The 12,848-nt window shown below is 41.8% G+C and overlaps 1 protein-coding gene across 1 annotated transcript; it reads left to right on the forward strand.

The window, feature by feature from the left end:
- Positions 1 to 327: 327 nt before the first annotated feature.
- LOC131997692 (cuticle protein 64-like) lies at positions 328 to 2,946 on the forward strand. Its single transcript, XM_059368976.1, has 2 exons — positions 328 to 538; positions 2,495 to 2,946. Exons 1-2 carry the CDS (start codon positions 328 to 330, stop codon positions 2,944 to 2,946), a joined length of 663 nt encoding a protein of 220 aa, XP_059224959.1.
- The last annotated feature ends 9,902 nt before the right edge of the window (positions 2,947 to 12,848 follow it).

A 12,848-nucleotide genomic window follows, 5' to 3' on the forward strand; every position in this document is an offset into this window, starting at 1 on the left:
CCTAAATCGGTGGATCGGTCTATATGGGGGCTATATCAAGATATGGTCCGATATAGCCCATCTTCGAACTTAACCTGCTTATGGACAAAAAAAGAATCTGTGCAAAGTTTCAGCTCAATATTTCTATTTTTGTAGACTTTAGCGTGATTTCAACAGACAGACGGACGGAAATGTCTAGATCGTCTTCGATTTTTACGCTGATCAAAAATATATACACTTTATAGGGTCGGAAATGGATATTTCGATGTGTTGCAAACGGAATGACAAAATAAAAATTCCCCCATTCTTCGGTGGTGGGTATAAAGAAGAGTGTGTCAGCAAATAGAGATGTACAGAAATCAGCAGGAAGTACGAAAATTTTACCAAAGAATCGAACATCAAAACGATGCTTTTGGCATAGACACACCCACCTGCAGAGACAAAGAAGGAAATCTGGTAACTGATGCAGATAGTGGGATATGGAAACCACAATTTTGCCAGCTACAAGTGTCCGACAATGGCAGCGAAGAGGATACCGTAGATCCAATAACTGGTGATGGTATGTTAACCTTCTAGTCAGTATGAGGTCCAAGTAGCAGTGACTCGACTGAAGAACAACAAGGCAGCAGGAGCCGATGGGTGCCAGCTGAACTATTTAAGACTTGTGACGACACGCTGCTAAGGCGTATGCATCAGCTCGTCTGGGCGATCTGCCTAAAATATCGCTTATCCAATGATTGGAACCTCAGCATACCATGTCGCGAAAACAAGAAAGGAGGGAACACAGGAGAATAACTCTCCTCGCCAAAATTTGTATAGCAGCAATGGCACTCGTGCCATCCAACGCACAGTTAGAGAAAAACGAAACAAACCATTAAAAAAATGGCGTGGGAGGACGGGTGTGAATTACCCGTCCTCCCACGCCCAGGCACAATCGAAGATTCGGCTGCCCCGACAAATTTTTGAAATACCAGGGTGACCAACCTAACAGCCTGCCAAAAAACGCCCTAACAAACTCTCGCTATCATCTCAGCTCTAACAATTCCAAATTTCAAAGAGATATCTCTCCCCTTTCTCACACGGCTTTTTATACCCTCCACCATAGGATGGGGGTATACTAATTTCGTCATTCTGTTTGTAACTACTCGAAATATTCGTCTGAGAACCCATAAAACCTATATATTCTTGATCGTCGTGACACTTTATGTCGATCTCGCCATGTCCGTCCGTCCGTCCTTCCTTCCGTCCGTCCGTCCTTCCGTCCGTCCTTCCGTCCGTCCTTCCGTCCGTCCTTCCGTCCGTCCTTCCGTCCGTCCTTCCGTCCGTCCTTCCGTCCGTCCTTCCGTCCGTCCTTCCGTCCGTCCTTCCGTCCGTCCTTCCGTCCGTCCTTCCGTCCGTCCTTCCGTCCGTCCTTCCGTCCGTCCTTCCGTCCGTCCTTCCGTCCGTCCTTCCGTCCGTCCTTCCGTCCGTCCTTCCGTCCGTCCTTCCGTCCGTCCTTCCGTCCGTCCTTCCGTCCGTCCCTCCGTCTGTCTGTCGAAAGCACGCTTACTTTCGAAGGAGTAAAGCTAGCCGCTTGAAATTTTGCACAAATACTTCTTATCAGTGTAGGTCAGTTGGGATTGTAAATGGGCAATATCGGTCCATGGTTTGATATAGCTGTCATATAAACCGATCTTGGGTCTTGATTTTTGAGCCACTAGACGGCGCAATTTTTATCCGATTTGACAGAAATTTTGCATGAGGTGTTTTCTTATAACTTCCAACAATTTTCCTGAGTATGGTTGAAATCGGTTCATAACCAGATATAGCTGCCATATAAACCGATCTGGGGTCTTGACTTCTTGAGCCTCTAGAGGGCGCAATTCTTATCCAATTTGGCTGAAATTTGCCGTGAGGTGTTTTATTATGACTTCTGAAAACTGTGCCAAATCAGTTCATAATCTGATATAGCTGCCATATAAACCGATCTGGGATCTTGACATATTGAGCCTCTAGAGGGCGCAATTCTCATCCGATTTGGCAGAAATTTTATACAACGGCTTCTCTCATGAACTTTAACATACATGCCTCATATATGGTATGAATCGATCAATAGCTTGATACAGCTCCCATATACACCTATCACCCGATTTTGTTTCTTGAGCCCCTACAAGGCGCAATTCTTATCCGAATAAACTGAAATATTACACAATGACTTCTACAAGGTTCATCCCTCAATCATGGTCCGAATCGGACTATAACTTGATTTAGCTCCAACAGCATAACAGTTCTTATTCAATATTCTTTGTTTGCCTAGAAAGGGATACCGCGTATAGAACTCGACAAATGCGATCCATGGTGGAGGGTATATAAAATTTGGCTCAGCTGAACTTAGCACGCTCTTGCTTGTTTTTTCTCGGACCACCCTATTTTATATATTTGCCTTTATTACTATGGCCTTTATTTACATTTTCTAGAAACTTTTTTCTAAAATTTCTGTATAAAATATTCTTGTTACCATTTCAGTGTATCTTAGTGCTGGCTCTTCTCTGCAGCTGTCAGTCTTCATTGGCCGGTTTTCTGGGTGGATATGGTCACGGTTATGGTGGTTATGGAGGTTATGGTGGTTATGGTCATGGATATGGCTATGGCGGTTATGGCCATGGATATGGATATGGTGGACATGGAATAGGATATGCTGTTGCCGCAGCACCTGTGATCGAGAAAGTAGTTGCTGCTCCTGTCATCACAAAGACTATCACAGCAGCACCCATTATCAAAACTGTAGCTGCAGCTCCCGTCATTAAGGCTGTGGCGGCTCCTGTTGTCTATGGCGGATATGGCGGCTATGGGCATGGTTATGGCCTGGGACATGGCTATGGCTATGGTTTGGGACATGGCTATGGCTATGGTGGTGGCCATGGTGTTGCCATCTCCTATGGCCATGGGTATGGTGGACATTATGGAGGCTATGGCCATGGTTGGTAATTTGTGTACTATTCCTGTCACAATTTTTGGCAGAAAGTAGTTACAAAGATTTTACATCATGCAAACATTGTCGTATTGACACAACCAAATAATAATCACACAGTCATATTCATTTATTTGTTAAGTTCGAAGAAGAAGAAGAAGAAGAAGAAGAAGAGGCGAAGCTAACTCGTTAGTTATGTTTTGTCAGTTTAGCTCCACCCTCATTAACCCAAAATGAAACTTGTATATATTTACACTCATCATTAATACAACAAAAAATCTATTGAAATGTAAATCACAATCACTGATAAGTCATTTTGCTTTTAATCATGCAATACTTAACCAAGTGCAAATATTTTAAATTATTATTAATATTTGATTTTATTAAATAAAAAACCTAAATAAAGCGATATACACCATGAAAAGGTGTTTTAAAAAAAATACATATATTTTCTTACGGAGGTGGCTGTTTTAGGTGGCGTTTTCTGAATATTTGTTTCTGGTTTTTCAACTTTTATACCCACAACATTGTGGTTGTTGATGTATTTCAATGCACTTTACTCTGGCTTTATAGGGGCTAAGCTGATATAGCGGTTCGCCTCTAGCCTATCTGGCATCTTATCGGCCCCTACTGATCACTTCATTGCGTTTGAATCACCTGGAAATATTGCTCTGTGATCTTACAAAGGCCATCGTAGCGCAGAGGTTAGCATGTCCGCCTATGACGCAGAACGCCTGGATTCGAATCCTGGAGAGAACATCAAATACATTTTCAGCGGTGGTTTTCCCCTCCTAATGCTGGCAACATTTGTGATGTACCATGCCATGTTAGAACATCTCCCAAAATAGGTGTCGCGCTGCGGTACGCTCGGTACGGACTCGGCTATAAAAAGGAGGCCCCTTATCGTTGAACCAAAACTTGAATCGGACAGCACTCAATGATATGTGAGAAGTGGCAAATTTGCATTTGATCTAACAAAGTAAAGGGTGATTTTTTTGAGGTTAGGATTTTCATGCATTAGTATTGACAGATCACGTGGGATTTCAGACATGGTGTCAAAGAGAAAGATGCTCAGTATGCTTTGACATTTCATCATGACTTACTAACGAGCAACGCTTGCAAATCATTGAATTTTATTACCAAAATCAGTGTTCGGTTCGAAATGTGTTCAAATTTTGACAAATTTTGTTCAGCGATGAGGCTCATTTCTGGTTGAATGGCTACGTAAATAAGCAAAATTGCCGCATTTGGAGTGAAGAGCAACCAGAAGCCGTTCAAGAACTGCCCATGCATCCCGAAAAATGCACTGTTTGGTGTGGTTTGTACGCTGGTGAAATCATTGGACCGTATTTTTTCAAAGATGCTGTTGGTCGCAACGTTACGGTGAATGAACACATTTCGAACCGAACACTGATTTTGGTAATAAAATTCAATGATTTGCAAGCGTTGCTCGTTAGTAAGTCTATTCATGATGAAATGTCAAAGCATACTGAGCATCTTTCTCTTTGACACCATGTCTGAAATCCCACGTGATCTGTCAAATACTAATGCATGAAAATCCTAACCTCAAAAAAATCACCCTTTATATATGATTTTGAATGCCTTGATATCCTACAACGATCCAGTGGAAATGTCCCTCAATCTGACTTTCTATCGGCCCGTCGATAGGTTATCCACTTGTAATGATAAGCTACGTGAAGTTCAAGGAAAGGTCAAGAGATCCAAATAAGGTCCGATCTGGACGATTTTCAACAAAAAGGTTTAGAGGGATACCAGAACTCGCTGTGTCAAATTTCATCGAATTAGGATGAACAAATAAAAGCGAGTTAAGTTCGGCCGGGCCGAATCTTATATACCCTCCTCCATGGATCGCATTTGTCGAGCTCTTGCCACGGTATCTCTTTTTTGACAAACAAAGGGTAAAACAAAAAAATTGCTATGCTAATTGAATTGAGTGTTGGAGACCACAGTAGAAGTGTATGTATAAAAATTCAGCGCAATCGAATAAGAATTGGGCCTTTTAGGCGCTCAAAAATTAAAATAGGGAGATCGGTTTATAGGGGAGCTGTTTTAGGCTGAAGACCGTTTCAGACCATATTTGACAGGTATATTGAAGGTCACGGGAGAAGCCATTGTGCAAAATTTCAGCCAATTCGGATAATAATTACGCCCTCTTGAGTCTCAAGAAGTCAAGATCCAAGATCGGTTTATATGGCAGCTATATCAGGTTATGAACCGATTTGAACCTTATTTGGCACAGTTGTTGAAAGTCATAATAAATTACGTCATGCTAAATTTCAGCCAAATCAGATAAGAATTGCGCCCTCTAGAGGTTCAATAAGTCAAGATCCCAGATCGGTTTATAGGGCAGCTATATTAGGTTATGGACCGATTTTAACCATACTTAGCACAGGTGTTAGAACTTTAACAAAACATCTCAATCACAATTTCAGCTAAGTCGGATAAGAATTGCGTCCTCTAGAGGCTCAAGAAATCAAGACCCAAGATCGGTTTATATGGCAGCTGTATCAAAACATGGACCGATATGGCCCATTTACAATCCCAACCGACCTACACTTATAAGAAGTATTTGTGCTAAATTTCAAGCTTTACTCCTTCGAAAGTTATCGTACTTTCGACAGACAGACAGACGGACGGACGGACATGGCTAAATCGACTTAAAATATCATGACGATCAAGAATATATATATTGGGTTGCCCAAAAAGTATTTGCGGATTTTTCATATAGTCGGCGTTGACAAATTTGTTCACAGCTTGTGACTCTGTAATTGCATTCTTTCTTCTGCCAGTTATCAGCTGTTACTTTTAGCTTGCTTTAAAAAAAAGTGTAAAAAAAGTATATTTGATTAAAGTTCATTCTAAGTTTTATTAAAAATGCATTTACTTTCTTTTAAAAAATCCGCAATAACTTTTTGGGCAACCCAATACTTAATGGGGTCTTAGACGAATATTTCGAGGAGTTACAAACAGAATGACGAAATTTATATACCCCCCTTCCTATGGTGGAGGGTATAAAAATCTTCCTTTTATAGACTCATTACACTATATCGGGAGATCGGTATATATGGCAGCTATATCCAAAGGGTGTAGTGCTTATTGACATTTGTCTTAAATCCTTGGATGTCAAGGTGGGTGCGAAAAACATTAGCCGGAAGTCGATTCCACATACGAACGGTTCGGACGAAATAAGAATTCACTCTATAATGCATTGCGTGCGGTCTAATGGCCAATCAATTGCAAACGGGTGTGAGTTCCTGGAATGTCTAGTATCCCTGACATACATCCTTACATCAGGAATAAGAAGACGAATATCGGCGCCAAACAACCCATATTGCGACGATGATGAAGGGAGGCAATAGAGTTTGATACCCCACTGCTCAGCTCACCTCTGTACACGATCCAGTAGCTCCAGGGTTGATTTTGAACCTCCAGCCCATACATGTAAGTTGTACTCCATTTTCGGCCTTATGAAGGTGGTGTAGATGTTAAGAAGATCAGACGGAGTGAAGTTATTCTTACACCGTTTAAGGAAGCCTAAACACTTGAATGCTTCTTTCGACACTTCAAATACATGTTTAGCCCAACGGCCATCACTTTGTATTTTCATGCCCAGAACATCAAGAGCTTCTGATTGCTCAACATCTACGCCGTTGATAGACAAAGATGGTTGCAATGGGTCAAAGAATCATTTGTGTGGCAACAAGCAGCACTGAGTCTTCCGTGCATTAAAATCTACTCGATTCATTCGACCCCACTCAGAAATGGCCGGCAAATCCTGGCAGAGTGTATCGTCCATATCCCGCCTCTTGTCCTCAATCTCTCGAAGTTTCGGCCTATGGTCGTATGAGTACGAATGACAGAGATTACTGTCATCCGCAAATGAGTAGATCGGATTCGATGTCTGACCCAACAGATCGTTGATGAAAATTAGAAAAAGAGAAGGAGAAAGAACCGTAGCGCAGAGATTAGCATGTCCGCCTATGACGCTGAACGCTTGGGTTCGAATCCTGGCGAGACCATCGGAAAAAAATTTTCAGTAGTGGTTTTCCCCTCCTAATGCTGACAACCTTTGTGAGGTACTATGCCTTGTAAAACTGCCTTGTGACACGCCGTTCTCGGACTCGGCTATAAAAAGGAGGTCCCTTATCATTGAGCTTAATAGCTTAAATCGGACTGCACTCATTGATATGTGAGAAGTTTGCCCCTGTTCCTTAGTGGAATGTCCATGGGCAAAATTTGCATTTTGAAGGAGAAAGAACAGAGCCCTGGGCTACACCTGCGGTCAATTTGTGCTCATTGGATGAGAACTCATCTATAACGACTCGAATAGTGCGATCTCTGAGAAAGCACGAAATAAATCGAAAGAAGCTATTAACGACACCAAATGCGACAAGCTTTGATAGTAGTGCACTGTGCCAGACCCTATCAAATGCCTTGGAGATATCCAGAGCCACAACCTTACTCTCACCAAACTGGTGGATTGAGAGACTCCAACGTTCGCCCTTAGAGCGATTTCTGCGGAACCCATACTGTTGGTCGCTAAGAAGGCCATTATGCTCGGAATACCTCACAAGATGGTGATTAACCATGCTCTCCACGGCCTTGAAGAGAGCGGAGCATATTGCAATTGGCCGATAATTCGCAGGGTTGTTTGCCTTACCCTTCGTTCGCAACCTTCCAACGCGCCGGGAAGACTCCCGCACGGTAGGCAAGGTTGAAAAGCTTGCGCAATGGACGAGCGAGCGTCGAAGAACACTTGCGTAGGACAAGTGTTGATAAGCCATCGGGGCACGGGGATTTATTTGTGGTAGAGTACACTTTTTGCCCTCAAATTGGGACAGACACAGGAAGGACCTGAGGATTTTAAAGAAATTTTGAAAGTAGATAACCAATACAAAAGAAACAAGTAAAAGCGTGCTAAGTTCGGCAGGGCCGAATCTTATATACCCTCCACCATGGATCGCATTTGTCGAGTTCTTTTCCCGGCATCTCTTCTAAGGCAAAAAAAGGATATAAGAAAAGATTTGCTCTGCTATTAGAACGATATTAAGATATGGTCCGGTTTGGACCACAATTAAATTATATATATGTAGGAGACCTGTGTAAAATGTCAGCCAATTCGAATAATAATTGCGCTCTTTGTGGGCTCAAGAAGTAAAATAGAGAGATCGATTGATATGGGAGCTGTATCGGGCTATAGACCGATTCAGACCATAATAAACACGTATGTTGTTGGTCATGAGAGAATCAGTCGCACAAATCGGATAATAATTGCAACCTCTAGAGGCTCAAGAAGTCAAGATCCCAGATCGGTTTATGTGGCAGCTAAATCAGGTTATGAACCAACTTGTACTTTATTTGACATAGTTGTTGAAAGTAACAATAAAAAACGTCTTGCGAAATTTCCGCCAAATCGGATAGGAATTGCGCCCTCTAGAAGCTCAAGAAGTCATGTCCCCAGATCTGTTTATATGACAGCTATATCAGGTTATGAACCGATTTGAACCATATTTAGCACAGTTGTTGGATATCATAACAAAATACTACGTGCCAAAATTCTTTCAAATTGGATAAGAACTGCGCCCTCTAGAGGCTCAAGAAGTCAAGACCTAAGATCGGTTTATATGACAGCTATATAAGGTTATGGACCGATTTGAACCATACTTGGCACAGTTGTTGGATGTGATAACAAAACACGTCGTGCAAAATTTAATTCCAATCGGATAAGAATTGCGCACTCTAGAGGCTCAAGAAGTCAAGACCCAAGATCGGTTTATATGGCAGCTATATCAGGTTATGGACCGATTTAAACCATACTTAGCGTAGTTGTTGGATATAATAACGAAACACGTCGTGCAAAATTTCATTCCAATCGGATAAGAATTGCGCACTCTAGAGGCTCAAGAAGTCAAGACCCAAGATCGGTTTATATGACAGCTATATAAGGTTATGAACCGATTTGAACCATACTTGACACAGTTTTTGGATATCATAACAAAATACGTCGTACAAAATTTCATTCCAATCGGATAAGAATTGCGCACTCTAGAGGCTCAAGAAATCAAGACCCCAGATCGGTTTATATGGCAGCTATATCAGGTTATGGACCGATTTAAACCATACTTAGCGTAGTTGTTGGATATCATAACAAAACGCGTCGTGCAAAATTTCATTCCAATCGGATAAGAATTGCGCACTCTAGAGGCTCAAGAAGTCGCAACCCAAAATCGGTTTATATGGCAGCTATATCAAAACATGGACCGATATGGCCCATTTACAATACCAACCGACCTACACTAATAAGAAGTATTTGTGCGAAATTTCAAGCAGCAAGCTTTACTCCTTCGAAAGTTAGCGTGCTTTCGACAGACAGACAGACGAACATGGCTAGATCGACATAAAATTTCACGACGATCAAGAATATATATACTTTATGGGGTCTCAGACGAATATTTCGAGTAGTTACAATCAGAATGACGAAATTAGTATACCCCCCATCTTATGGTGGAGGGTATAAAAATTAATGTGGATCAGAACGAGACCCGTAGCCCAGAATGTCTTGATTGCCAGCTTAAAAATGCTTAAAAAAATACATTTTCAAAAAGCCATTTTATGGTGTAGCGAAGTGTACCGGGTCACCTTTCGTATTTAATCAAAGTTATATAAAGAGCCTAAACATTAAGGCTTAAGAATTCTAAATACCCGCATACTACTTTGGAATTTTACACCCCGTTTTACACTTCGGATTGTCGGAAATACGTGTAGGCCCAGTTTGCTGAGGAAATTAAAACTTGAACAAAAATTCCTATGCAAATCCAAAATCGACAAACTTGATTGCTAATTTCTCTTGCCTTATGGTTTTCCACCTCAAAGACGAGGTGTGAAGTAACCATTTAATATTTTCCTGTTGCCTTCAACTTGCCCAGCCATATAATGCTGCATGTGGTCGATTGTGGCAAAATAGGGAATGCCACCTCAGTAGAGAGAAACTTCAAGACATGCTATGCTGCATATCAAATGAAAATCCTTTTCTGGTTACAGGTGTTCGCATGTAACTCTAATAGCAGAAAAGACAAAAGGCTCATTAGATTTTAATTGCTGCCTAAATTAACTTCTCTTGAACTAATTTCACATGTTCACATGATGTTTGAAAGTTAATTATTGCCTGTCTGTTTTGGCACGAAAAAATTTGATACGAAAATTCCTGCCACATAACGTTGACTGATTAATTGGTAAATCTTGTAATTTTGTTTTAAGGAAAATGTCAATTAGTGTATTAGAGTATAAAACATCATGTTGTTCGAACAGCTGGATCATAACTCAAAGCAACGGCTGTTGTATCAGTGAATTGTTGGTTTGGTGCGAAAAGTGATACAAGAGTAAACAATACTGTGAATCCTTGGCAAAGGATAATCGAAATTGTGATAGTTTATTGTAAAAAATCCACATTGTAGTCCCGAAGACGGAATAAAATGATTAAGAAGGTAAAATTTGAATAGATAAAAAGGAAAAAGCTATATTCAAATCTCGACCGATTTGGGCGATTTGCAGAGAAATGTCGAAAAGCCTAACACAAAGCACTGACCCAAATTTCTGCGAAATCGGACAATAAATGCGCCTTTTATGGGCCCAAAACCTTATATCGAGAGATTGGTCTATATGGCAGCTATATCCAAAACTGGACCGATCTGGGCCATATTGCTCAAGTATATCAAGGGGCTTAACTTCATTCTCTGTCCCAAATTTCGGCGACATCGGAGAATAAATGCGCCTTTTATGGGCCCAAAACTTTAAATCGAGAGATCGGTCTATATGACAGCTATATCCAAATCTGAATCAATCTGGGCTAAATTTAAAAAAAGATGTCAAGTGGCCTAACACAACTCATTGTCCCAAATTTCAGCAAAATCGGGTAATAAATATGCCTTTTATGGGCCTAAGACCCTAAATCGGACCATCGGTCTATATGGCAGCTATATCCAAAACTGAACCGATCAAGACCAAATTAAAAACATACGTCGAAGGGTCTAAGACAACTCACTGTCTCAAATTTCAGCAACATCGGTCAATAAATGCGCCTTTTATGGGTCCAAAGCCTTAAATCGGGGGATCGGTCTATATGGCAGCTATATCCAAATCTGAACCGATGTGAGCCAAATTGACAAGGGGCGTCGAATGGCCCAACGCAACTCCCTGTCCCAAATTTGAGCAAAATCGGATAATAAATGTGGCTTTTATGGGCCTAAGAGCCTAAATCGTAGGATCGGTCTATATGGCAGCTATATCCAAATCTGAACCGATCAAGACCAAATTAAAAACAGACGTCGTAGGGTCTAAGACAACTCACTGTCTCAAATTTTCAAATTTCAGCAATATCGGTTAATAAATGCACCTTTTATGGGTCGAAAGCCTGAAACTGAGAGATCGGTCTATATGGCAGCTATATCCAAATCCAGACCGATCTGGACCAAAATGACGAAGGACGTCGAAGGGCCTAATACAACTCACTGTCCTAAATTTCAGCAAAATCGGATAATAAATGTGGCTTTTATGGGCCTAAGACCCTAAATCGGACCATCGGTCTATATGGCAGGTATATCCAAAACTGAACCGATCAAGACCAAATTAAAAACATACGTCGAAGGGTCTAAGACATCTCACTGTCTCAAATTTAGCAACATCGGTCAATAAATGCGCCTTTTATGGGTCCAAAGCCTGAAACTGAGAGATCGGTCTATATGGCAGCTATATCCATCTGAACCGATGTGACAAGGGGCGTCGAAGGGCCCAACACAACTCCCTGTCCCAAATTTGAGCAAAATCGGATAATAAGTGTGGCTTTTATGGGCCTAAAACCCTAAATCGGAGGATCGGTCTATATGGGAGCTGTATCCAATTCTGGACCGATCTGGTCCAAATTGACAAAGGACGTCAAAGGGCCCAACACAACTCACTGTCCCAAGAGATTAGATTAGCATGTCCGGCTGGGTTCGAATGGCGAGAACATCAGATAAAATATTTTAGCGGTGGTTATCCTCTCCTTATGCTGACGTCATTTGTGAGCTACTATGCCCTGTAAAAACTTCTCTCCAAAGAGGTGCCGCACTGTGGCACGCCGTTTGGACTCTGCTTTAAAAAGGAAACACCTTATCATTGAGCTTAAACTTGAATCGAACGATATGCGAGAAGTTTGCCTCTTGTTCCTTAATGAAATGTTCATAGGCCAATTTGCATATTAGCAACAGGTCCGCGATCGGGCGCCATTCATCTATTTCAAGGGTAGATCCGAGGGTTTTTCGACTAGGGAAGTACGCCATGGTGGCAATCCGATGGCAGCCGGTTGTATGCACCCGATTGACCCGATGGAATCTTTCATCGGCCATGTAAAAACTTCTTCAAAGAGGTTCCGCACTCTGGCACGCCATTCGGATTAGGCTTTAAAAAGGGAGTACCTTATCATTGAGCTTAAACTTGACTCGAACGATATGCGAGAAGTTTGCCCCTGTTCCTTAATGGAATGTCCATAGGCCAATTTGCATATTAGCAATAGGTCTGCGATCGGGCACCATCCATCTATTTCATAGGTAGGTCCGAGGGTTTTTCGACTAGGAGAGTACGCCATGGTGGCAATAGTTGTATGCACCGGACTGACCCCATGGAATCTCTCATCGGCAAAGGCTGCCGCCTCAGTGTATGTGTTCGTCCTTTCGTCATGGAAGAGGCACATTTCGGAATGCCTTCACCGCACTGTTCTGGTACATGCCGGGATTGAAAAGAACCCTGGACCCTGGCTCTGTTCGGTTTGCCAGAACCGTCTCCATCATCGGTCAGTGTCGGTGTGTGCATATCCGATCTTGCTCTGGGCTTACGTCACTACGGGAGCATAGTCACACTGAAT

The sequence above is a fragment of the Stomoxys calcitrans genome, chromosome 1, assembly GCF_963082655.1.
Source record: "Stomoxys calcitrans chromosome 1, idStoCalc2.1, whole genome shotgun sequence".
NCBI lineage: Eukaryota > Metazoa > Arthropoda > Insecta > Diptera > Muscidae > Stomoxys > Stomoxys calcitrans.

Excerpts from the sequence above, each read along its gene's own strand:
- LOC131997692 (XM_059368976.1), top strand. The coding sequence starts at position 328 with ATGTACAGAAATCAGCAGGAAGTACGAAAATTTTACCAAAGAATCGAA. Across the intron at positions 539-2,494 it reads AGATCCAATAACTGGTGATG|TGCTGGCTCTTCTCTGCAGC; the intron begins GTATGTTAACCT and ends AGTGTATCTTAG.